Source organism: Agelaius tricolor, unplaced genomic scaffold, assembly GCF_023055355.1.
Source record: "Agelaius tricolor isolate 1412-34295 unplaced genomic scaffold, bAgeTri1.0.p SCAF_4, whole genome shotgun sequence".
Lineage (NCBI taxonomy): Eukaryota > Metazoa > Chordata > Aves > Passeriformes > Icteridae > Agelaius > Agelaius tricolor.
Genome location: NW_027269264.1, coordinates 30,051,965 through 30,076,681, shown reverse-complemented (window position 1 = coordinate 30,076,681; position 24,717 = coordinate 30,051,965). Strand labels below are relative to the sequence as shown.

Here is a 24,717-nt window from a genome sequence, read left to right as displayed (position 1 = left end):
TTGAAAAGTCTGGCATCTTTTAAAAATATGGTATTTGAGAGGATGCATTTTAGATTGGAAATTGAGCTGTTCTCGTCCCAGTGGTCTGAATAGAAGTCAGTCACCAAATCTCTCTTACACATCTTTGAAAATTTGTCCTTTAATGCGAAACATTGCAAAAGTCTCTGTTAATGATCAACAATCATGACATTCTGATTTAGGATGATCAAGATACCAAGTAAATGTGGCTATGTTGTTATTAGAAGCCCCTTCTGTAAATGCCTGCTGCATCAAGGATCTGGTAAGGCAAAGGTGAAGAGCTTCTTGTTGTCCTAGTGGGGAAGTCTGATCTGGAGCTAAGAATAAATTTAATCAGGTCTGGATATGCCTCAGTGCTTCACAGATAGTGGATGAACAACATATAATTGTTTGATGGAAACACCAAACGAATTTCACATTTCTTAGAGAAATGTTCTTGTATTTTCATTAGATAATATACCTGCAGCAGTTACTGGAACTGCTGAAAAAAGTGGTTCTTTTCTTCTTCTCAGACTAAAACTTACTAATCCATGCAATGTGCATATCAGGTGTTAGTCCTGCTGGGAAGACTTGTTCATCAGATCTGGTGTAAAAGAAATGTTGCTGCCTGTTGAAGAACTTATTTTTCTAATCTGTTTTCACTGCTCACAAAGATAGCAGGAGCTTTTTGCTCTTCCAGGATGTGCTGAATCCACTACATAATTTCAGCTCAGCTCACAATAAACCAGAATTCCAATGTTCAGACACAGTGATTTATTTTTTAGGAGGAAGATAGGGAGCAGCAAAAGTTCAGTCTTGAAGCTTCATGAAACTCTCTTTGCATTCAATAACAACCAAATCAGGGTATACACTGATCTCTTCTCATGTGTATTTCTCTTGGTTTGTGTTAGCATTTACTAAATATATGAGGTGGGAAGTTATTAAGTGTTTTAACTGTAGACACATATTTAGATTTTTTAATTTCAACATTATTTATTTCTTGGCTGTTATACCTGATTTCTTAGACTAATTACTCCTCAATTACAGGGTTTAAACCTATGAGTTAGCTGTCCAGTATGCTAACCAACCTGTTTTCCTTCAACCCAGAAGGTGTTAGAGGTGTAAAGAAGTATATGGATACTCCTGGAAGCAACAGCAGGACAAATCCCTCCTGTAATTCATGGCAAGACTTCAGTAAGGGGGACAGTACATGATATCTTAAAGGACATGAGATGACAGCTTTCGTGGTTAGTTTAATGATGCATGGACACAACTAGGGAGTGCATATACTGCAGCCCTGAGTAACTGATACCAACAGACAGCATTTATGTGTGCCACTTGCCACTTGAAGTATTAATGCTCCCTAACTTGTCAAACAGCCCCTAGCACAGCTCCAAGAACATTACTGTTCTGACCAGTAGGCCAGATGTCAGTTCACAGATTATGCATCAGGATAATCATGAGTTCTTTGGTCTCATCATTTAGGGGAGGGTATTGCACAATTCCTTCATTTTTTGTTTGTTTGTTTGTTTTGTTTTGTTCTTTTGTTTGTTTGTTTTTGTTTGTTTTGGTTTTTGTTTCTTGTTTTGATACCTAATGGCTATGGCACTGGCATATCATCGAATTTTGCTAGAAGTTATTACTCTTGGTATATAGCCAGAAGATTTATTTGTTTCTGTATATATTGTGGCTGCCAATATGCTTTATATACATATATGTGTAAGATTTGGATGAAGTTGTTCCCATGTTACCTTACTAAAATCACAAAAGAACAGGGAGGCTTAGCAGTATCCATGTTTGGGGGGAGATGGATACCACCATGTTATATTGATTGCAAGGAATAAAAAAAATAATTGCGGAGTGAAGCATGTCTATTGAGAGGTCTAATTACAGGAGAGCTGAGCACACATCTCCTGAAGCAGCAAATGTCCTTCTAGGCTATTGCCCTCTTAAGTGCCCTGGTCCTTCAGTGATGAGTTTACAGAGAATTCTTCGATATCATGGATTCATCTGGTGGTTATCTAGAAAACTAGGTGAACAAAAAGGAGTGTAATTGCTGCCATGACATAACCACACTGTGTTTTAGTTTACTTGCAAGTGTATAAATGTTGGTGTTATCCATTGAGAAGGTGAAGTTGCACTGTGGGTAGTCATGTCCACAGCCCAGAGTGAATTTACTTACTAAAATCTATAAATCAAATAACATTGTTTTAACACGGTAGCTTATGGAATGTTGCTGTAATTATTCCTTAAAAGCAAGAGCATATTAAGTGTTGATGAAATTAGGTGTGTTTGGAAGAACAATTGATCCTGTATTCAGGAGTTCATGAGGATTTTTTGCAGAACCACAATTTAGCAATTTTCTGAGGTTCTGATAAAATCCAGAAAGCATCCTCTTAAAAAAAATATGTATTAGTTCTGGTTAAGGCATTCAGATTACAGCTGTCAAAAGCAGGAATGGGAAATTAATTTTCACAGAATCATATAGGTAAGAAAAAACTTTTAAAATCACTGAGTTCAACCATTAACCTAATACTGCCAAGGCCACCGCTAAACCATGCCCGTAAGTGCCATCTCTTCATGTCTTTTGACGGCAACCAGGGCAGCCAGTTCCAGTGCTTGATAACTCTTTTGATGAAATTTTTCCTCATTTCCAATCTAAACCTTCACTAGGGCAACCTGAGGCCATTTTCTCAGATCTCAGATCACATTTCACAAGGCAGCACTTGTTGCCTAGGACAAGAGACCAAATGGCACCTGGCCTATAGCCTCCTTTTAGGCAGTTGTAGAGAGTAATAAGGTCATCCCTGAGCCTTCTTTTTTCCAGGCTAAACACCCCCAGCTTCCTCACCCAGTCCTCACAGGACTTGTACTCCAGGTCCTTCACCAGATCCGTTGCAATTCTCTGCACACACTCCAGCACCTCAATGTCAGTCTTGGAGAAAGGGGCCCAAAACTGAGCACAGGATTTGAGGTGTGGCCTCACCAGTGCTGAGTACAGGGGGACAATCCATGTCCTGGTCCTCCTGGCCACACTATTGCTGGTACAGGCCAGGATGCCATTGACGTTCTGCAAACCTGGAATGCTGTCTGGGATTGCTGTGACTCAAGGGCAGGACCCAGCACTTAACTGTGGTTGAACCTCACACCACTGGCCTTGGCCCATCAATCCAGCCTGTCCAGATTCCAGATCCCAGTGCAGAGCCTTACACAATCACAGAATCTTTCCTTCAGCAGATCAACACTCCCACCCAACTTGGTGTTTTGCAATCACATAAAATGACTGACCATTCATTTGATCCTGTTGTCCAGTTCATCAATGAAATTATTGAACAGAACTGCCCCTAGTACTGCACCCTGGGGACCACCACTGACCACCAGCTCCCAGCTGATGTAATTACACCCACTACTACTTTAAGCCCAGACTTGCAGAAGGTTTTTTACTCTGTGACCAATGTGCCTGCCCAAACCACAGAAACAGTTTCTCCAGGGGAATGTTGCGTAAAATGCCATTAAAAGCTTTATGAAAGTCCAGGCAGACAAGATACATCCGCTTTTCCTTATCTACTAAGCATGTCACCCTGTTACGGAAGGAGATCCTGTTGATGGAGCAGCACCTACCTTTCACAAATCCCTGCTGGCTGAGCCTCATTGTGTCATTGTACTGCACATGCTGTTTCATGACACTTGGGATGATCTGCTCCATGACTTTCCTTGGCACTGAGGGAAGGTGCCACTTTCCCTGGCACTCAGTCTGACAGGCCTGTAGTTCCCTGATTTCACATTTTGATCCACCTTGAAGATGGGTGTAACATTTGTCAGCCTCCATTCAATGGGACCTCCCAAGTTAGCCTGAACTGCTGGTAGATGATGCAACGTGGCTCAGCAAGCTCTTCCACCAGCTCCCTCAGTACCTCTGGATGGATCCCACCCAGTCCCATAGATTTGTGTGTGTCTGAGTGGTGTAGTAGGTTGCTGACCATTTCCTGTTGGATTGTTGGGGCTTCATTCTGCTGCCTACCCATCTTCAAGCTCAAGGGACTGGTTCTCACAGAACAACTGGTATTAAAGACTGAAGCAAAGAAAGTGGTTAAGTACCTCAGCTTTTTCCTCATTCTTTGTCATTATGTTTTCCCACAGCATCCAGTTAAGGATGGAGAATCATTTTAGCTTTCCTTTTGGTGTGAATGTTTACAGAAACATTTTTCATTGTCTTTCATGGCAGTAGACATTCTAGCTGGGCTTTGGCCCTTCTAATTTTCTTGTTGCATAACCTCACAGCATCCTTGTAGTTCTCCTGAGCTGGCTGCCTCTTTCTTGTTAAGGTGATAAACTCTCCTTTCTTTCCTGAGCTCCAGCTAGATCTCTCTGTTCAGAGATAATTTCAGTTCCTTTTAACATGTGTCACATTGCTCCATCCAACATTTTCCTTGATTTTTTTTTTTTGGCCTGCCAGTTCTTTTTAAGTGGATGCCACCTTATCTTGAGAAAAAAATCAAGCATGAAGAAAGCACCACCAAGCAGTCAATTTTTTAACGTACCAGCAGTGATACTTGAATCCTTAACAGAATTTTGTTGATACTTACTTCAAGTACTTTCCTGCAGCAGTGGACCCAAGAAAGCCCTCAGTATGAAGAGAAAAGGAGGAGATTAAACTCTGTCTTTCTTTGTCTATCAATACTTTAAATTTGCCACTCTAGGAGAGAGAGGAACAGGGCTCTTGAGAACTCTGACAACCAAACTACTTTACTGAAATTATTACAAAGGCTACAAATTCTTACCGTGTGCACATAGATTTTACAGCATCTAAAATTGTTATTCCTTGCTTTCTTTGATAAAAAAAAAAAAAACAGAAAAAGCCACACATTTTAGTTACTAGTATCTTAAGAGAAACCTGTCAGTGTGATAGCAATGTAGTTTAAGAATCTGTTAATGAAATAACCCACAACTATTTTACATGAGGATTTTGTTGCAATCCTCTACTATTCCAGGCAACAAATACTCACCTTATATCCTGCAAAATTATGAAATAAAAGTTTTAATATCACATGACCCACTCTATTATATATGCACTCTACTGTATACACATGCAGTCTATACACTGTGTGTGTAAAGCTGCCAGTTCTGTCTGCTTTTATCATGGACTTACTGACTTATCATGGACTTCCTTTTATGATCCTTCCTGCCCAAGATATCCCTCAAAGGGATTTGAAACTGTGAAGGCATTTATAGCCTTAATAATTACCTGAGACAAGGGGAACTAATTGGGGTAATTTACAGGTGAATAAGTTAGGATGAATACAGATTGTCCCAAAACAATTGTGTATTATTAGATAAATGAGAGACAGAACAGATTTACTTCATCCTCCTTTGAGATGCAGAACAAATGGGATTTAGCTGGACAGTTTTTCAAAACTTATTTTCTGCAGGCCAGCTAAAGGGAATACTAGTAGTAAACTGTAATGTGAAATTATTTTGGTGGGACTTTTTGCATTTGCAGATTAGAAAGGTAGCTCACTTTTAAGAGCTGTGAGTATCAGTGCTCAGGATGTAGTTTCAAGAACAAAATCTTGTTTTCAGGAACTTCTCTCTAATGACTTTGACCGTGACTACTGACTTTCACTGGTGCAGGAAGTGTGTGTCTGCAGATGTGATACTCAGTCAGCTTCTCACTATCTGTTATGTTAATACATTTACCTCTGCTTTTGAAAAGCCATACTTCTTGAACAATAGACATTTTGAGATACTGGGCTAGCACATAAGTCTTGAGAGCCCATTTAATGTCCATCTGTATGTTAAAAAAACCAGAAGTTTTGATTCTAGCCCAGTAATTCCCAAGGGAATTATCAGAAGAACACAGTCCCTAGTAATTCCCTTCTGACAATCTGTCTTACAAAGAAGACACATTACTTTTCTTCTATCAACCTTGTTTGGCATTAAAAATTACTGATTTCCTGACTAGTGTCCATCATTTTTTCCTAGTGATTTCTTTTCTGTATACCTTTCTCTCTTTATTCTTCTGACAACTCTTTTCTGCTTGTCTACCTGTTCAAATTAAAGTTTTAAATAGTAGTTTTAGTAGTAGATGAGTGTTTACTGCATCTTTGTGAAAGATCCATTTGATGGCTGGCATACAATAATTGTTTATTGTTCAAGTTTTATTATAATGGCATGTAAATCTGTAAAAATTGGTAAGGAAATTAGAATGGCTGAATTTTCTAGGCAATCCATAGATTTTAGGTGCACTCCAGTACTGCCATCACCAGCAATTTCTGAGAATGTGAAGTAGGAATGAAATTCATTTCTGAAGGTAGCAAGAGGCTAGATTGTATTTGGTGTAAACTTAGTCAAAAGTGGGAATTGTTTTTGTGGTGTGGGAAAAGACACATAATGAATTATAATTGGTTTAGCAGCTTTCCAAAAGGTTTCTTAGCTGTGACATTGAGTCTATAAACTGAATAATGTGTAATTCATGTTGGGTTGGTACGTTTGTTTTTTGTGGCATAACAATATTGCTGTGTAATTAAACTCACTACTCAGCAAGTTGTGTGATTTGATCATTGACAAGTAATTCTGAAAAAATTTTGGAAAGCAAATTTGAGAGCTTCATGACATATTTCAGAAAAAAATTAGTTTGTTTTTTTTCTGGCTTGATGGATTTGTAGAGATTGTCTAGGATTTTACATAACTATTCTGTGAAATACTCCAATAGTTTTAATATTTATATATGTTATGAAGAATTTACTTTGAGTTTGTGAACAGGGAAAATTTATTTTATCACATTTTTGTAGTTGTGAACTTTTTCACTACATTTACAAATGCTGATACACAGAATGGTATTGTTTTTACATGTGACTAATTGTTTGCATCTTCTGGATACTAATACAAATTAATTCCTATTTTGAAAACTGTGCTCTTAGTAAGTTAAAATCAAGCTATTTCAAAATGAAAAACTAAGGTCTAAGGCTGCAGATTAAAGGGTTTTATTCCGTTGTTTAACTCTTGAAGCTACAAAGCATCAACAGATGTAGTAGTCTTATTTTAATCTAAAACTTGTTGTACAGTACTATCACTCTTGATTTAAGTGAGTCACTTTTACTTTATTATGGAGAATATGAATAATTTTTCTGTTGCTCTTGTTTTTTTGTTTCCTATTACAGCAGGAAGACAGGCAACTTAATAGATAAGCATAAAAAATGAATATTGAGCAGCTAATAGGCAAATTAGAGCCTCAAATAGTATTATCTTTGTACCATTTCCTTGTAGAATAGCCTTTCCCCTTTATGATGAAATGCTTTATGGATCCTAACAATAATGATGTTAGATGAGTTGAAGTTAATGCCTCACAGGAGAGGTAATGCATAATGCCTTGTAGGAGAAACAAAATGGAAGATAAATCATTACTTTGCAGTTCATGATAAGATGGCTGACTTTGCAGTGAGGCAGGTGAGAGAAAGAAATATATTACAATATTTCTTCCACTTGCAAAGGCAATGTGTGTCCTTGCCTGGGGCCACAATGAGTACAGCTGTGATGAGCCTATAGAGCATGGTGAAATCACTAGAATTTGCACAGGAATCTTTGAGGTAAGGTGGGACTGCTGGGATTGGGATAGGAGAGTTTTTTCACCTCCCACCTCTTTTCTGGGGAAATCCAGGAATTGTAGAAATTTTTCATCTGTTAGTTTACAGTACTGTAGTGCAGAAGAAGGTTATTGCCAGACTTACCGGGGGTCAGTGGAGGAGGTGTTGGCAAACTCATATTTTCCTTCGTGTCTGTGTTGCATCCTAAGGAGGGGGCAGGAGCAGCACATGAGCTGGTCTTTGTACTTATCCAACTGTAATGGATTCACAGGGAGCAAATATACAGGTGGGCAGGATAGGAGGCACTACTGTAGCGTTCAGTCTCATCTGACTTTGGTGTAAGCATAAGATAGGATTTTCTGCTGCACTGCAGAACCCTTGTTCCTCATAGCTAATTAGACATCTGGGTGTCCTTGGCAACTTCAGCTTCCTACTGCTGACACTCAGTTTTGTCCTATAATAGTGTATTGTACCCTTTAGTGTCCTCTCTTCTGTGCCTTATTGTGATGCCCAGTACCACCCTGGACATCCTAAGTTGCATTCTGCAGTGGTTTGAGTTGTCTTCTGGGAAACTATGTCTATCAATTAGCATTATGCATGAATTTATATTATTAACACTTCACTGAAAGGCAATGCAATGGTTAAAATAGTAACTTTCTGAGCTAGATAGAAAATAAGAAATTTTTAGATTTATGTGAGAATGAATGGTCCCATTTATATTCCAGTTTTCTTTTGTAAAAGCATATATTCACTTTGTAGGAGAACATTCAGTAATATTTTAAAGACAACATATTATACGTCAATTTGAAGTATTTTTATACTCCATTTCGTGATTCAAAGCTAAATTTGTTGAATTACAGTAACTATTCTGTTAATCTGGTGATTTCACTGAATTTATATCAATTCAAAGCCGGAACTGCACTCCTGGGAATCAGGCCTTCTCTTTCAAATGCTAATGCACTGTGTAAATTGCTGTTCCTGTTTAGATAAAAATCTGACTGTGACAAATTAGCTACCACTCTCCTTTCCATTCAAATTCTCTTGGAACATATGAGACCTAATTTTGTATTTCTAAAAATTTGCATCAACTAGTATATCCTATCAGCTTTGGAAAGAAAAACAGTTCAGCAGTCTATTGAGATTAGTGGTTGTTTCAGAGATTTTCCACAATTTGTTTCTCCACTTGCACTTTAATGGTGTTGGTAGATATATTCAGAGTTTGTGATGTGATATTTTTCTGTATGGTCAGCTTTTCTAAATTGGAGGTATTGGTTGTAATTGCATTTGTCATGCTCCTTTTATGAAACAATCACCAGTGTGCAGGACTGTGGAAGCTTAATCACTAGCATTCGTGTTGAAAATTAATATTAGCTGAAGGAATGTAGTCAGAGAAGAAAATTTGGATGAAGTTCTTTCACAGAATGGCCTTGGAAAGGCCACTTCCTGATGTTATGGCAACCTTGTGCTTGCTTCTGTACTCCTCCATGTTAAACCACGTTCATCTGGTTTCTGTTGGTGATACAGGGAGCACTATCTCATTATGTGTATCCTAGTAGCAATGAGGTAGGGTAGTAAATTTAACACAGGTCCTAATTTAAGGGGAAAATATAATAGCTAATCCTGCAGTTCAGCTGGAGTAACCATGAGGACTGTATCTGTGCAAAAGCCAAATAATCAGGCCTGGATTTTTTCTTACTTTTTCATGTTTAAAATCTAGGGACTAGAAACCCACTTTAAGTCTTACCAGTGAAAATCAGATGTAGTTAGTGTGTTTTGTCTGTGTTGTGAGAAGTTACTGTTAATTTTGTGATTAACAGAAGAATACTAATTTATTTTAAATTGAAATGAATGTGTTATGAATGCAGTTTGCTGTAAAGTGCATTTCAGTTTCTCAAATATAAGAGGACAGAGGTTTTTGGTGTTTTGAGTTTTGGAGACTGTGCATTAATTTAAAGTTATTTTTCAGAAACCATGATATTTCTAGGATAAAAGTCAATACAATGGCTTTCTCTTTGCAAATTGTGGTTAGATAGACTAACAGTAAGGTTTGAACTATTCTTAGATATTTAAGAAATGCAGGGGATGACAGAAAATGAAGAATTTCTGTTTCTCTGATTGATTCTAACAATATGTATAAATTTATGAAGACAGTATGATTTAGAGTAAAAATAATATGTAGATAGGTAGGAAAGTCAAGTTTAGTGCAATTACAGAATCTGAGTTTTCTTTAGTCAGTCTTTTCAATATCTGCTTCTCTTTGATCTTTGTAACCTCAGGGCTAGATTATGAGCTTTCAGTCTGCCAGGAGGAGGATTAAAATATTGTGCCATGGCCCCTCTGCAGCAGGGGTGGAACAATACAGAAAGGATCTGTTTCACCAGGCATACTGTGGGGCTGAAGCCAAGCTTCTGCTTACCTCTGCCTTTTGCCATTCCATCTTGCCTGATTGCATGGACAAGAACATACTGTTGGAAAGTTGGAAGAACTTTCTAACACAGAAAGCTGTGGCAGCACTATGAAATAGATTCTTACACAGTCTTTCTGGAAAACTGCTGTTGAGTGATTGAAACATGTCTTCCTAGAGGGTTATGGTGTCATATGATACAGAAATAATGAGTGACTTTGAAAGATGAGAAATACATTCAGCTAAAATAATTGTTACAAATACCATGTTTGAGCTAACATTTCAACTATCTTTAAACTGATAGCATCTCAGGAAAAATAATCCCAGTCAGGCTCTGTGTATTTTTATTCTAATCCATTACCATTAAGTGAAATAATTTATTAAATTTCTGTATTAAATACAGCAAAAAACAGATTAGAAGTATGTACTAGTTCACAAAACCTGTTGCAAGAGTCACACTTAACCACTTCTAACCTGTGTTGTTTATGTCAATTATACTATCAGTGGTATTTGACAACAATTTCAATAAACAGTGGAGCATTTTGTACCTTGTTTTTGAAACAAAGCAAATCAGGAAGTGAAAGCCAGGAGTGTCAAGGCGACACAGAAATGTTTGCTAGATGATACTGAGGAAAATACCAGAATTTGAATACAATTTAAGCAAACAAAAATAATTTATTTTGAATACAGTCTAAACAAGAATGATTTGAAAAATAACAAAGCTCAGTACAATGTCTGCCAGTTAAATAAACAGATAAACAGTTCTATTAGTATTGAGGAAGATAAAACAGTAGCTCCTGAGGTTGTTCATAGGATTGGGATTGCTCAGTTAAAACACTCCTGAAGAAAGAGGTGCCAGCCGGATTTGTTTTCTTAGTTAATGCTTGATGACAGTTGACTGCTCTGTGTTACGGATTTTGTAGAGTCATTCCCCTGGGAATTGGGTGGAAGAATGTTACTGATGTGGTAGATCTGAAACTTGTTTAACTCATTCCAAAAGAATTAAATGGTTTAGAAAAAGAGGAGGTTATTCTACCTATATAAAAATTTACTTTAAATTTATGCCAGTTGATGAATGTAAACCTTAGGTTTGTAGACAGTCATACAAGTGTCATGGGTTTGACATTGGCTAAATGCCAGTGCACCCATGAAAAATTATTGACTCATTCTCTTCTGCTATAGTTGAGCAGAGGAGAGGAAAACAAAAATTAAAGGGTGTTTCATGACTTGAGGTAAGGATTGTGAAGGAAAAACTTTAAGTGGAAAACATGCTCAAAAACTTAAAAGGTTTAAGTTGACAGAATGACAAAATTCAAATTACAGAATTGAAAGAGAATAATGAAAACTAAAATAAACATTTAGAACACTTTTCCCCCCCACCCCTTCTTTCTTTCCCACTGACAGTACAGGGAGACAAATCCGGGGTTTTAGTCAGTCTGTCACTTCTAAAAATCTTCCTGCAGTTCACTTAGGGAGAGTTTCTTTTGCTATGCTTTGGGATCCTTCCCAGAGGAGACAGCTCTCTGTGAATTTCTCCTACATGGTTCTAATTTTCATGAGTAGCAGTCCCACCCAACCCTCCCATGGGCAAAGCAGTTATCCCACAACTGTTTTTTTCTTAGGCCATTAGTTCACAGGATGTCGTTTTTAAGGATTAGGTGCTCTAGTATAAAAGCAAGGGTCCTTTTCCTCTATGTCTGGAAGCAAGGTTCCTGCTCTCTCTCTGTTCAAGACTCTCACCAGATTACAGCTTTTCAGCATCCACACACTCTAGTGCAAGCACCTTTTTCTCATGGGCTGCAGGTGAATGCTTCATCCCTTCATGCACTTCATGAATTACAGGGAAACAGTTTGTTGTGTTATAGTCCTCACCATGGCTTGCAGAAGAATCTCAGCAACGACACCGAGCGCACCTCCTCCTCTCCCTCCCTCCTTTTCACCGACCTTAGTGTCACCATATTGTTGCGCCCGTGTGTTTTCACCTTTTCCTTTTTTCTGACTCAGGAGAGAATTGCTGTCCACAGGTTCATTTATTCTCAAGTTGTATCAACTGGAAAGTTTCTACAGAGTTCTGCAGCGCTGAAAGGTTGATCCCAGCCAGGGTCCACATTGGGGAATTGCTCTCCATGCTTCTCGCTGCTGGTCACACGGTCCCTGCCAGTGCTGCGGGAACTCTGCCAGCTGCCGTGGTGCCGGCTCCATTCAGTGCCTTTCCTCGTGTGGGCCATTGAAAAGGAAAAGCTGCTGCCGCCACTTCCACCCTTTTGTCTGCAGCACAGCTGGCTATAAGGAGCTAAGAGAGTAAAGTTAATTGCGAGCCATGCTGAGATGGCAGCCACCACGGGGCGCCACCCCAGTTGCGCATCCTGGCCACGTGGCCGCTCGCAGATCGGGATGGCAGCAGCTGCTTCTGGCCTTGGCTGCTCCCAGCCTGAGTCTCAGGGCTGCTTGCAGCACCGGGCTGGCTCCTGGCTGCATGGCCTGGCTGGGCCCTCCCCCACCCCTCCAAGGAGAGGGAAAAAGAAGAATTGCGCACCTTCTTTCCTTCTTAAATATGTCATCACAGAGGTTTTGCTAACTTCTCTAATTGGGCCAGCCAATATGTCCATTGTCACAGCCTTTAGGGATTGGCTCTGCTGGACATAGTAGAAGTTCTGATGAGCTTCTCTCTCAGAAGCAGCCTCTGTGGCTTCCTCCGCCCCCACTAAAAAGGAAATTGCTTTAACACAATAATAAAAATATTTATGCTTATTCAGATGAGTTAGTGGTGAATATGAGTAACCTTCAAGAAGAAGCCACTTGCAGAGAATATTCACATTTAATACTGTATGCCATAATTTTTTTTTCTTCAACATCTTTCCAAGTTGTTGGCCTTTTCTTTTCATGCATAGGAAAAGAAATCTTTATCTTTATTGTATTGGGGTTGTTTTATATATATGAATTTTTAGAGCCATGTTTAGGAAAATGTCTCAGGAATAGTCATTAGCTTTAGAGAAAGGTCTTCAGACTTGCTACTTACGGATTGCAAATGTTTTTTACCTGGTAATGTTTTATTCTTTTCTCCCCTAGTAAGCTCACTGTAAGAGCGGACATGTCAGAACTGAGTTTACTGATCTCCCACTCTGATCTGATCGAAATGAATATTGATATTATTCATTCTGATAGGAGACATTTTACAGAATGCTTATGCATGAGGGGAGGAAAAAGCAGCTTTGGAAGCAAGCACACTAGTCTTAAGTTATCAATTGCAGGATCAATTTGGGGATCTTCATCATCACACCTCATGTATGCTCTCTTGAGTTAGGGTGGAATCAACTGTCATCCAAACCATTAACAAGAGCCAGGTGATGTGATGGACTCCTGGATTTGAATGGACTTGTTGGTGGTTTTCTATTAGAATATTATTGTTTTCTGCAGCAGTTTTAAACATTTGTCTACTGTTGGGTTTATATCTCCCCTAAAAGGTGCCATATTGGCCAAATTTTCCTATTTTTAAACAAGTTTTTGAGATACAGTGACCAGTGCTCTCCCCAGCAGTAGACAGTACCAGACAGCTTCCTGTGCCACACTGACTGGAAGGAACTCCTTCTCCACAGAAGAGAGTCTCTTCCCCTGTGCCCAGCAATGACATGAGGCTATATAGAATAACCTCCAGGCCCTATTCATGGCCCCTCCTGGCTACTGCAAAAATTAACCCTGTCCTTGCCAGAACCAGGACACCATCACAGAAGGCCTCTAGATCAGTCAGGCATGATTTGCCCTTAGCGAAGCCATGCTGGCTGTCTTGGGTCACCTCCTTGTCTTGCATGTGCCTTAATATGTTGTCCCTGAAAATCTGCTCCTTGATCGTCTCATGCACAGAGGTGAAGCTCAAAGGTCTGTATTTTCCTGACTCTACTTTCTTCTCATTTAAAAATATAGAAGAGATGTTTCCTTTTACAGTCACCAAGAACTTTGTCTGACTACTCTGAATTTTCAAATATGATAGAGTGGCTTGGGAAAAGCACCAGCCAGTTCCCTCTGGACTCCAGGTTGCATATCACCAGGGCTCATAGACTGGTACCTTTTCAAGTTCATCAGGTGGAGTCAAACCTGTGCTTGGCTTACAGTGGAAGGAACACTGATCCTGCAAGCCTATATAGAGGTTCAGGGGGTAGATACTTGTTTTCAGTTGGCTCATTTGGATGAAATCTAAAAGAAGTCAAAGGCTCTTATAGTCTTACAATAAAAAAAAAAATTGAGTTTGAGATAGCTGATTTAGTAACCAAATAATCAGGGAAACATTGTTGAAATGAAATTGTTGGCATCCAAGGTTAATCAGTTTTTAATGGCTTAGGAAAATAGTCTCAATAGTTAGTAAGTTCATCTTAGACCAGAATATCTGTACCTCTTTGCCTTAATTTAGGGGAAAGCATTTGAACGTATTTGAAGATATTTTCTTCAAGCATCATGATCGCAACATTTCAAGTTCCTGGATTCCAGTGCATGCTTCAGGTGCAGTCTTCCTTCTATTTTCTTAGTGTAACTCCACAGTTCCTAGTCTGTGGGAACCATCATCTGCCACTGCAATTGGATTTGTTACTTGCAAATTCTGTGTCTGGCCTTAATAAATCAAACCAACCTCTCTGGTAAAAACAACAGAATGTCAGAAGAAAAATAGAAAAAATGTCTTCTTTATCTGTAGTGCTCTGCATGTGAATTCCTTCATGACAGCATAAAAGACAACCCAAGTATTTCAAAATGGATTTCCAAAATCTATTGCAAATAGATTGCTTACTATTTTAGTTTAGTGTATATAATGAATTCCAAAATAAATGTTTCTAAACTCAGAATGTACTACCTTTAATAAACAAGAAAACTTTCAGAATTATTATTATTATTATTATTATTACTTACAGGTTATGCACTTGAAGTGTCTTTTTGAATAGCTGTAAACCTAATACTGGGGAGACCATATCTGCAGTAATGTGTCTAATTATGGTCTTACCTGGACAAGAAGGATGTGGACATAGAGGAACAAATATGGTAAAAGGATATGAAAGTGATGGAGGAACTGAAGCATCTGTGATATGAGGGAACTGACAGAGCTGGGACTGTTCAGGAGAGCAGTAGACTCAGAAGGATCTCATCCAAATATGTCAGCATGTGTTGTGGGAAGTAAAGAGGATGAAGCCACACACTTCTTGGTGATGCAGAATGACAGGAATAAAGACATCAGGTACCAACTGAAATACAGGAAATTCCTCAACACAGGATTTTTCTTCACTTAAGAAAATTCTCTTTCACTGTGAGAGTTGTTGAATGCTTGAATTAATGGTCCAGGGAGGCCTTGAAGTATTCATCTTTAGAGATAGCTAGTCATGGTTGGAGTTGGAGCTCTGAGCTCTGCAAAAGCAGGAATATGAAACTGGGCATATAAGTGAATTGTATTTCCAGTACAGATGGGCATGATTTGTCCATTTCTATAAAGATGGAAATACATTATGTAATTGTATGGGAAATGTGCATGGTTTATAAGCTGATTGTAGATTGAACCCACACTGTATGTTATTTACAGCTGGTATGAAGGATTGTTATACCAACCATATGCTGTCTGACTTTTTGTTATATGAGAAAAAAGTGAGGTTGCATTTTTGCCACTTTGTCAGTCTAAGAAATGGATCTTATCATTCCCAAGAAAAAAATTGTAAAAATTATTTGTGTAGTAAAAAGAGAATCTCAAATGGTTATAATCCTATGAAAATAAAAGGTAGCAGCTCTGGTAGGAATTAATAAGAACTAGTACCAATTTACCAAATACTGTTCCATAGACTAAGACATTGTGATGATACATGAAGAATGAGGTTGTCATTTGTCTGGTTATTTGCATGAGGACTCTTAATTTTCCAAATGAGCAATTCCATTAGCTATCCTAGAGTCCGTGAGATATTTTTTCTTGTGGAAGTTGCAAAGGGAGTAATTCATGCTGGGCTTTTGTTCTTGGAAAATTAATGTTAGGCTTGACATTGTTGTTAGATTGTTTGTTTTCAGGAAATTTATTCCATTCCATGATGCATTTTAAAAGTTCATTTCAAGACACTTAGCCAAGACTCCTTTTTTCTACTTTTGCAATAAATAGAAAGCAGAAGAAGTATCATAATGACAGTAACCACTTTGACAGTCATCACTAAGGAGAGAACAACTAAGAATACAGTCTAATTTAATTTATAGTCAGAGCCATGATAGCATTTAGTAATCCCCGTCCCCTGCAAAATCATAACTATTCTACTGCAGCAGCTATCCTTTCCCCTTTCCTCCTGCCTCTCCTGAAAGTATTGGGAAGGGTAATACAGTAATTCCACCTACTCCAAATGTATGGTGACATTGAAAGGATATACTTTCTGTGTTTATCACAGCAACCTTTGCTGGGCAAACAAAGAGGTCATATTTTAAAGCCTTTGCAAAACACCTGAGGGGTGACAGAGACAGTATTGTCATGCGGGAAAGTGTTTCTGTGAAAATCCAGCTTTTAATTTCTTTTATCCCATGTTGAACTCATGGATTAAGATACGTGTGATTAAAATCAGTTTGTAAAGGTTGGATTTGGCTAGAATGATATTACATCAAGATAATGTCCAAGTGAGGATCACTGGAGTGCATTTTTGCTCCCACATTTTAAGTTCTTTGTCATGATGATCATTGGCCTCTGTTGGAAGTGAATTGTTCAACTCAAAATACAAATATTTTTCTAAGTTATTCTATGTAAATCTAAGAAAACAGTGATAGTATTGTGGCAACCTGAGATAGTGCCAGGTCCTGTCACTGAGTCCTTATACCTGTGTCCTTGTCTTTATCTTCTCTCCTCCCCCTGTAGACCATTTATGAGCTCAGGTAATGTGGTCACTAAGTCCTCTCACACCCAGGAGAATACCACTCAGTTAGCAGTAATTTACATTACAGGTCTTGTGATGTAATCACTATGAAGGAGAGATGCCTTTGTTGGAGTGAGGATTTGAGCAGAGAATTGATGAGCCCAGATGTGCCACATCATTTTTGGGTCCTTTTTTTCTCATGTGAGCAACTGCTGTTACGAGTTTGTGGTTGGTGTGCTCTGAAAATGAGTCATGTAGGTCATACTGAGACGTATCGGAAGAACATGTTGCAGCTACTGATGCTCTGATGTGCTCAACAAGTCAGGCACAAAAGTTGACCAAACCATTGGAACAAAAGTGCTTTATATCCTACAGAAAAAAATATTTCCCCCTAATTTTATTTCGCAAGCATTTGGATTCTTTTGTTTCTCCATCAGCTAAGCAAAAAACTCACTGGCATTCTCACCATTTATGGTTTGATCCATGTATGTTTCAGTCAGCAAAGATAGCATCCAGCAAAAAATGTGCTGTGGTTAACGAAACATGAACTACTTGCATATGTAAAAGAGAAAACATTGCACATATGCAATTGCACTTTAGTGATCCTTATTTTCAGTGTGTGTTAGAAATTAATTTTGGTCGAAGTGTATCACAGTTGCTGATAGCTATCTGATTTATGCATATGTTGTCTTGCCAATGCAGCATCAAGCTGTAAAGAGGGTTTTTCTGGTCAGTATTTAATTTTCATAAGGGCTAACATTAGCATTAGGCCGTTAGCAGGATTATAAAACTTGAAACATGCATGGTAATAAATCTTTTCCAATTACCAAGTTGTAAAAGCATCTTACTGGTAATTTCAGTGCAGTGGCTCACTCACTGATTTGAGAATCCATCTTCTTTAAATAGAGCAGAGATTGCCTAAGGCTGGGTCCACCTGCAGAGGGAGAGGTTGTCCAAGTGAAATGGCCTGATGGAAAACTGTATGGTGCAAAGTATCTGGGAACAAATACAGCCCACATGTATCAGGTGAGTATCTGTGTTTATTACCATGCGCTTGCTAGGATGTCTTTATTGTAAATTGCTCATTTGGCTCTAGCATTGGAGTGGCCAGCCGCACTTGGAAAGGAAGAAGACTGGAAAGGCCGGAGCGTGAATTCTTATTGTAACTGTTACCACACTTTAACAATATGTAAAACTTTCTAAGGTAGCAAGTGCTGTGCGCTGTTTGGGAGAGAGATTTCAGAAATTTACTTACAGAAAGAAAATTACTTGCTTTCTTTAAGAACTCGGGCAAACAGGTGGAAATTAAGATTGAAAGATGACATTTGTTATTTTCTGCAGGTTGTTTGCTTTCATTTTGTAAGTTCACAGCTAATTATACGATTAATGACATAAAATTAAGTATTGTATGAGCCTGCAATGAACCTCAGGCATTTCATAAGGGGTTGGAAGGGGAGACATTAGGAAGAAAAACATAACATTCATTTGTCTGAGGCATTTTTTCATTAATTAATCTAAGGAGCATTTTATCTTCAGCAAAGGCAAAAGGGAACTGAACACTGAAGGCAAAGCTAAAAAGCTGACTTCTGATTTCAGAGTAACAATTACTGGTTTTTTTGAGCTTGCCTTTGAGAAAAATCAGTCAGCAGCTTTGAGTACCCAGGTGAATGGTAGAAACTGCAATAAAACAATCACAATAATAATAGCACTTCTGAAAGAATGATAATCTAGATCCATTTCTTTTATATATATGTAATCATTTTCACTTATGTAAGTCTTTTCATCAGGGGGCCTCACATTACTGTACCAAAATGGCAAATTTACTGTTATATCTCCAGATAAATTAAGGCACAGGGAAACCAAATTACTTGTTGCATTGACCTTCTCACTTTTCCAATGACTTGCAATCGAATTCAAGCACTCAAATGCCTAAAGTCTTGAACTAGTCTCTAAATCTTACCTCATCCCTTATATTTAGCAGCTGCATTATGTTGTGAAGGTCGAAAATTCTTTATAAAGTATGAAGATTATTTTTCTATAGTACCATTTATCTTCAAATTGTTTAATCTTTAACAGCTAGTCTTCTGAGGAATATTGTGAGGTAAATTAGATGAATGTTGTTTTCTTTCATATTTGAAGGAATTTGACGTAGTCAAAACAAACGTCTTATTTTAGACCTCTTGAACAACATGATGAAATGAGTTTTGTTTAAGGAAAATGGATAAGCATGTGGAGGCTCAGCAAGATTTAGAGTTCCTCAGCATACAAACATAAATTCCTGTAAATTGCCTCTAACAATCTGTATCATGGTGGGAAATTACAGAGTTTAAAGATTAGAGGGAGCCCATATTGTAATACATAGAACTGTAGAGACAAGCAAGTATTTCGTCTTCAGGATGAGAGACGAGGCTGCCTGTGGCCACAGATTGCAAAAAGTTTATGACAGGAAGGGTGGAAGATTAACTTCAAGACATACTAGTAGTTCTTACTCTGGTCTTTCTGAACAGTATCTAAAAGCTCCCAGGACTCACACGTACACAAAGGTTTATTTTCATCTGGTGTGATCTGTGTTGTACCTTTGAGATTCTCTTACCCAGTCTTTTGCATGATTTCTTAGATCTCATAAGGCAAATCTGTTCTAGTTAAAAAATTCTGTGAATTTTTGTCATGTTCATCAGACATTTGTACCAAATGCAGCAGTACTTGAGCATGCAGGAGCTATGCATACCAGAATTTGTATCATACAGTTTTCATTTGTCAGCCAGTATCCTACACAATCCCTAAGCAGAGCTAAACCTGCCAAATGAAGCAGGTGCTCAAGTGAAATTATTAATGTGATCTACAGCTGATTTCTTGATGATTTCTGATATTGAGGTTCACAATTGAGTTAGAGTTTATTAAATTATCCATTCACTCCATTAATTGCTTTCTGACAGTTTTTCCTTCAATTTATGATGTGCTTATAGAAAAAATCTCATGAAGATAGTAACATCACATAGTACAGCAGCAGAATCCAAGTGAAATAACTTACTTGGTAAAATGATGATTTGAAATGTAAGATCTGCAATCTGAATTGAATTGGAGCGATTTGGAATTGTGGGTTTATATTTTGCATGAATCATGATGCTATTGAAAGGCTTAGAGAAGCTCTTGTGTTTACTATCAGTGTAGGCAAATTATTTCCAGTGTGATATGCTGGATTATACCTAAAGAACTGCCACTTACTCTTCATTTTAAATGTGCAATATAGTTCATACTGCAAGTATGGCATTCTCTGGTATGGAATATTTGCATCCTACTGCACACTGTGAGTAAAAACAAATATACTGACCATTTAAGAAGAGATTTTCTTATCACATGGAATGTCAGAGTTAATCTCCTACCCAGTTTTTTCACCAGGGATGCAAAAAACATTATTACCAACTGTAATATGCAACAATATTACCAAATGTCTTGTGCAGGAAGGAGCAGGAATAGCAGAAAGACTGTTCTTGCACCCTGCATTGCCATCATTTAATTAAACAAGCTTAAGGCAAATTGACCTTTAAGTTCCTCTAACATACTGCTAACAGAGTAGGCTTATGGGGTTAGTAACAGGAGCAGAAAGGAGTAAGGATGACTCTTGTGATTTTATTATCCATTTGTGTGCTCTATGCATTTTAAATGCATTCCAGATTTGTGCAGCCCTATTAGTTGCAGTGGAAAAATTGGTTTTAAGGAAGTTAATAGATCATAGTTCTGTATCCTGGCTTTTGAGAATGGACATACGGATTTTTCAGCTGTTCACATATCAATCTGACATACTCAGCTACAGCAAGCTTTTAATTTGAAAAAACCACAGTCCATTTACAAATTCAAATGCATTATTGTTCATTTGTATCTGTAATAATACTTTTGATAAATCAGTATTCTCCTATGTTTGTACATGTGCTTATTCTTCTAGTCAAGTGTGCTGTTGTCATTCACATAGTCTCATTAAATTACCTAAGGATGTAGAATAGGACTTCTAAATTTTATACCAAAATATAAATTATTATTTCTGTGGGAGCTAAACTGCAGTCACAGATAATAGCTGAAGTTCACAACTGTTAGATGAAGTATTAAACTAGAGGAAAAAATCAGCAGCTACTGAAAAAGCTTAAATGCTTCAAAGCCTCAGCATTTTAACATTCCTCACACCTAGTTACATTTCCTTTCTCATTTTCTGCTAACAGGGTTCATATTGGATTAAATCTAAACCTAAGCATGATAAAGCTTTTCATCTTCTGAACAGAGCATTTAAAAGAAATTCCATCAGATTCAATAAAATTCTGTTAACTGGTATTTCCTTAGTTGTCACTCACACTTTCTTTTGACATGGTCTTCCTCAACCTTGAATCACAGGATGTTAAAATTAATTTTTTATTTATCAGAAGCAAGTTAAGAATTAGAGACAAATAAAAATGACACAAGGACATTTTAATCTGTCACTCCTGCAAAATAATGTTGCCTGTCTTGTTACTGTTCAGCATTCCTAATCTAAAAACTTTTACTTCCTTATATATGTGTCAGTGCTGATTTTGAAGTCTCTTTGCTTAGGTATTATTTCCAATGAAGTATATGTTGCAAATCCGAAGAAATAATATTTTTTACGTTTCAGCCTAATTTTGTGCTAAAACAGATAGCAAAATGTCTGTATATGTCTTCTTTGCTTACATATATATTTTCATATGGAAATATTTCCAGGAACTTCCTGCAAGAGTTAATTATTATTTTATTTTCAAATTCTTGGTTTTTTTTTTCAATTAGGTGGAGTTTGAAGATGGTTCTCAAATAGTAATGAAGAGAGAAGAAATATATACACTGGATGAAGAGCTTCCTAAGAGAGTAAAAGCACGTTTAGTGAGTATTTGCTGATGTTAACTTTGTAATATGTGTATATGCTCAAAAGACCAATAACACTGTACTAGGATTTATTTTGGATTTTCGGTTTAAACAGACTCATGTTTTGTGAAGCCTGTGCTCTTCAGAGTGGCTAAATCAGCCCAATTAGGATGTGTCTCCATTTGCTAGTGAGATGGTTAGTTATTCCTCCAGTACAGGCAAATGCTGTTGTCAGACATAATTCTTTTCTCCTAAAAGGGACATCGTGTTTGTTTGATCTGTCAGATCAGGAATGACCAAGTTAGTAAACATTTAATTTGACAGACATTCTGTTCTTTCAGTTTACTTATAACAGATATTGTTTTTTAGAAACTTTCCAGCTTCTCAGAGCTTTGTGATTTTAAAAGCCTTAATTTAATAAAAGGCAATTAACTTCTTGTAAGAAACAATATAACTGATCAAAACTCATTAATGTTGTTGGCAGGATTTATCAGCATTTCACTAGTCTTTGGTTTAAAACCAAATCTTTGCTGCTTTTTTTTTAAGTTTCCTGTTGTTTCAAGCAACATCCACCAGCTACATTTTTATGTATGTATGCCTAGTGGAAAAGTGTTGAACCTCACAGAGAGTGTAACTCATAGAGGTTGAAAAGGGAAAGTACTTCCATACATTTGTTGAAGGAGATGACTGTTTTTACCTGTCTTAAGACAGTTTTTTCTGATGTAAAGTGCACCGGTAAAACATTCTAGGTTAGGAAACCTTTATGTCAGTGAATTTGGGATAAATGCACAAATCTTTCAGTGTCCTGATTAGAGTTAAAATGTCTTGGGAAATGTTAAAAGAACCATCTAATGGGGCTTTTTATTATACTTGGAAAGCATACCATTGACTTTTTTTTTTGTTTAGAATGCAGGGTAATAATAATAATAAAAATAATGGGGTTTATGATACTGTTTTTTAAATTTATTTTTTAGAAATCAATGTCTTTTTATTTATTTGTATATTAACTTCATTAAGGAGTTAACTATAGATTTAAAACATTAAATTTGGCCACCTGACTAAAAACCACCCCAACAGTTATTGAAACTTCTGCATGATTTTTTACTAGTGACTTAAAAACTAGAAATATACAGGTCATGCCCAACACCTCCTTCCTCTCCTTGTGCTGAACACAGTGAAAGTTAAAGATGGTCTATGATCCTGTTTCTATTTATTGTAGTAAAAGACACCAGTTTCTTCTAAATGATGTTTTTCTTAATCTTGGGAGTTCTTCCATGACTCCAGCAGTATAAGTTGGTCCAAAATATTTTGCCTCTGATTCTACCCAAATGGCTTGCTGTTTGTTGTTCCACTGCTTTGTTAGTGGGGATTCCCAACTGGTATAAATTTGGTGATGGGTGACCAAACTGTGACCCTGATTCTTTGCAAATTAGGCAGTACCCAGGCTTCTTTTCAGGCATCCATGACATAGTACCTTGCATTTAAAACTTTCCTGAATAATACAAAGTGGTGAATATTACATGATTCTGCTAGGATCAAACCTGCCCAATAGTTGCATCACTTCCATGTCAGTGTTTTCTCACCTAGAATTATCATGACTGTGTGATCCCTGGATAAAATCCAGACTAACAACAGATATTATTTACGTGTTTCCAATGAGCACTACAGACATAGAGAATTTAATGCAGAATAGGACATGCAAAATATGGAAAGATAAAAATTGTATGTCTGTGTAATTAATGTCTGGTTTTAGTCTACAGCTTCTGACATGAGATTTGAAGACACATTTTATGGAGCAGATATTATCTTGGGAGAGAAGAAAAGGCAGAGAGTATTGAGTTCTCGCTTTAAGAATGAATATGTGGATGATCCAGGATACCGCACCTTCTTAAAAAGCTCATTCCAGAAAAAATGCCAGAAAGGACTTTAAGGGAAGCAAGAGAAGAGAAAGGGTTCTTGATTAAAAAGCATGCAGCATTATTTCCTATTGGGTTTTTTAATTGAACACTCCGTTTTACAATTAACTAATCCATACACCAGCCTTGTAATATGAAGTACTTGAGTTCTGATTTCACCAGTAAGCGTATTTAAGAATTTGTAATATTTTGCAGTATAAAACCAGTGGAAAACCAGGAGAGATTAATAAATGATATGCTGAGGAGAAGTTTCAGTCCTGCTCTCATTGAAATAAGTGGTAAAATTCCCTTTGAATTCTTTGATTCATAATTCTGAGAAGGAGACAGACATTTTAGTAAACAGAGGTAATGTCAGTGGCTTACTTTTTTCTGCACATAGGAAAGGATGTTAAGTTCAAAAATAGCAGTTTTTGTAAAACATTTTTAAAACAAAACCAGATTTGTACAGTACTGAGACAAAAAAGGCTGTACTTACTTTGTACAGTGCTTTTACATTTTTATGTCACTGCTGTTTTCACTAGGATTTGATGTGGACTCAGCTATTGACTTAGGTATTTTTGGCTTTTAAGGGAGGTATCTTCAGCACAGCAAGGGTATTTTGTATATTTAAAGAGACAGATTTTGGCAGTTTATTTTTAAACATGTTTTTCATAAGTCTATTAAAAATTGCTACTTGTAAAATATAAATTTCTTTCACTGTGTGTATGAAAATTAGAGTTTAAATATATATGCTTAACAGCCTAGTTTTGAATGAATATATTATGGCTTTTATTTTGAAATAATGTTCTAGCAATGTAATAATGTTTTAAAATAAATAAATGCTTTACTACAATTGCAACATTTTCCTGTTGATGTGATTTTGAACCCTATTTTTTCACACCTGTAGGAATCAAGAATATATGCTGTATTTTTCTGAACATAACAGAATATACATACAGACACTCACATAGCTTAATGTTAAAATGCAGAGTTGATAAGTACTGTACTTTAATTTCTTGTCTTTCTGTCTTTCGTATCTTGACCTTTCTGGATGTTTCACAGAAAGCAGAAAGTCTGAATTTGTCTGAACACTTGGGTATGTGAACCTAGAAGGGAGCGTTATC

At 37.3% G+C, this 24,717-nt stretch overlaps 1 protein-coding gene and 1 long non-coding RNA gene across 4 annotated transcripts in view; one reads left to right on the top strand and one right to left on the bottom strand.

Annotated features, from left to right (window-relative positions):
• The window catches only part of KDM4C (lysine demethylase 4C), a 251,603-nt gene extending 227,151 nt beyond the window's left edge, over positions 1-24,452 (top strand). For all 3 annotated transcript variants that reach the window (XM_071425053.1, XM_071425054.1, XM_071425055.1), the window contains 3 exons: positions 17,742-17,861; positions 21,624-21,716; positions 23,452-24,452. In XM_071425053.1, coding sequence (XP_071281154.1) covers positions 17,742-17,861; positions 21,624-21,716; positions 23,452-23,628 — 390 coding nt within the window. In that variant the 3' untranslated portion in view covers positions 23,629-24,452. The remainder of the gene's footprint in view (positions 1-17,741; positions 17,862-21,623; positions 21,717-23,451) is intronic.
• LOC139589038 (uncharacterized) lies at positions 10,640-12,234 on the bottom strand. Its single transcript, XR_011678919.1, has 2 exons — positions 11,857-12,234; positions 10,640-10,917 (listed from the first exon to the last, which is right to left on the bottom strand). It is a non-coding gene; the product is annotated as an uncharacterized lncRNA (long non-coding RNA).
• Positions 24,453-24,717: the final 265 nt, after the last annotated feature.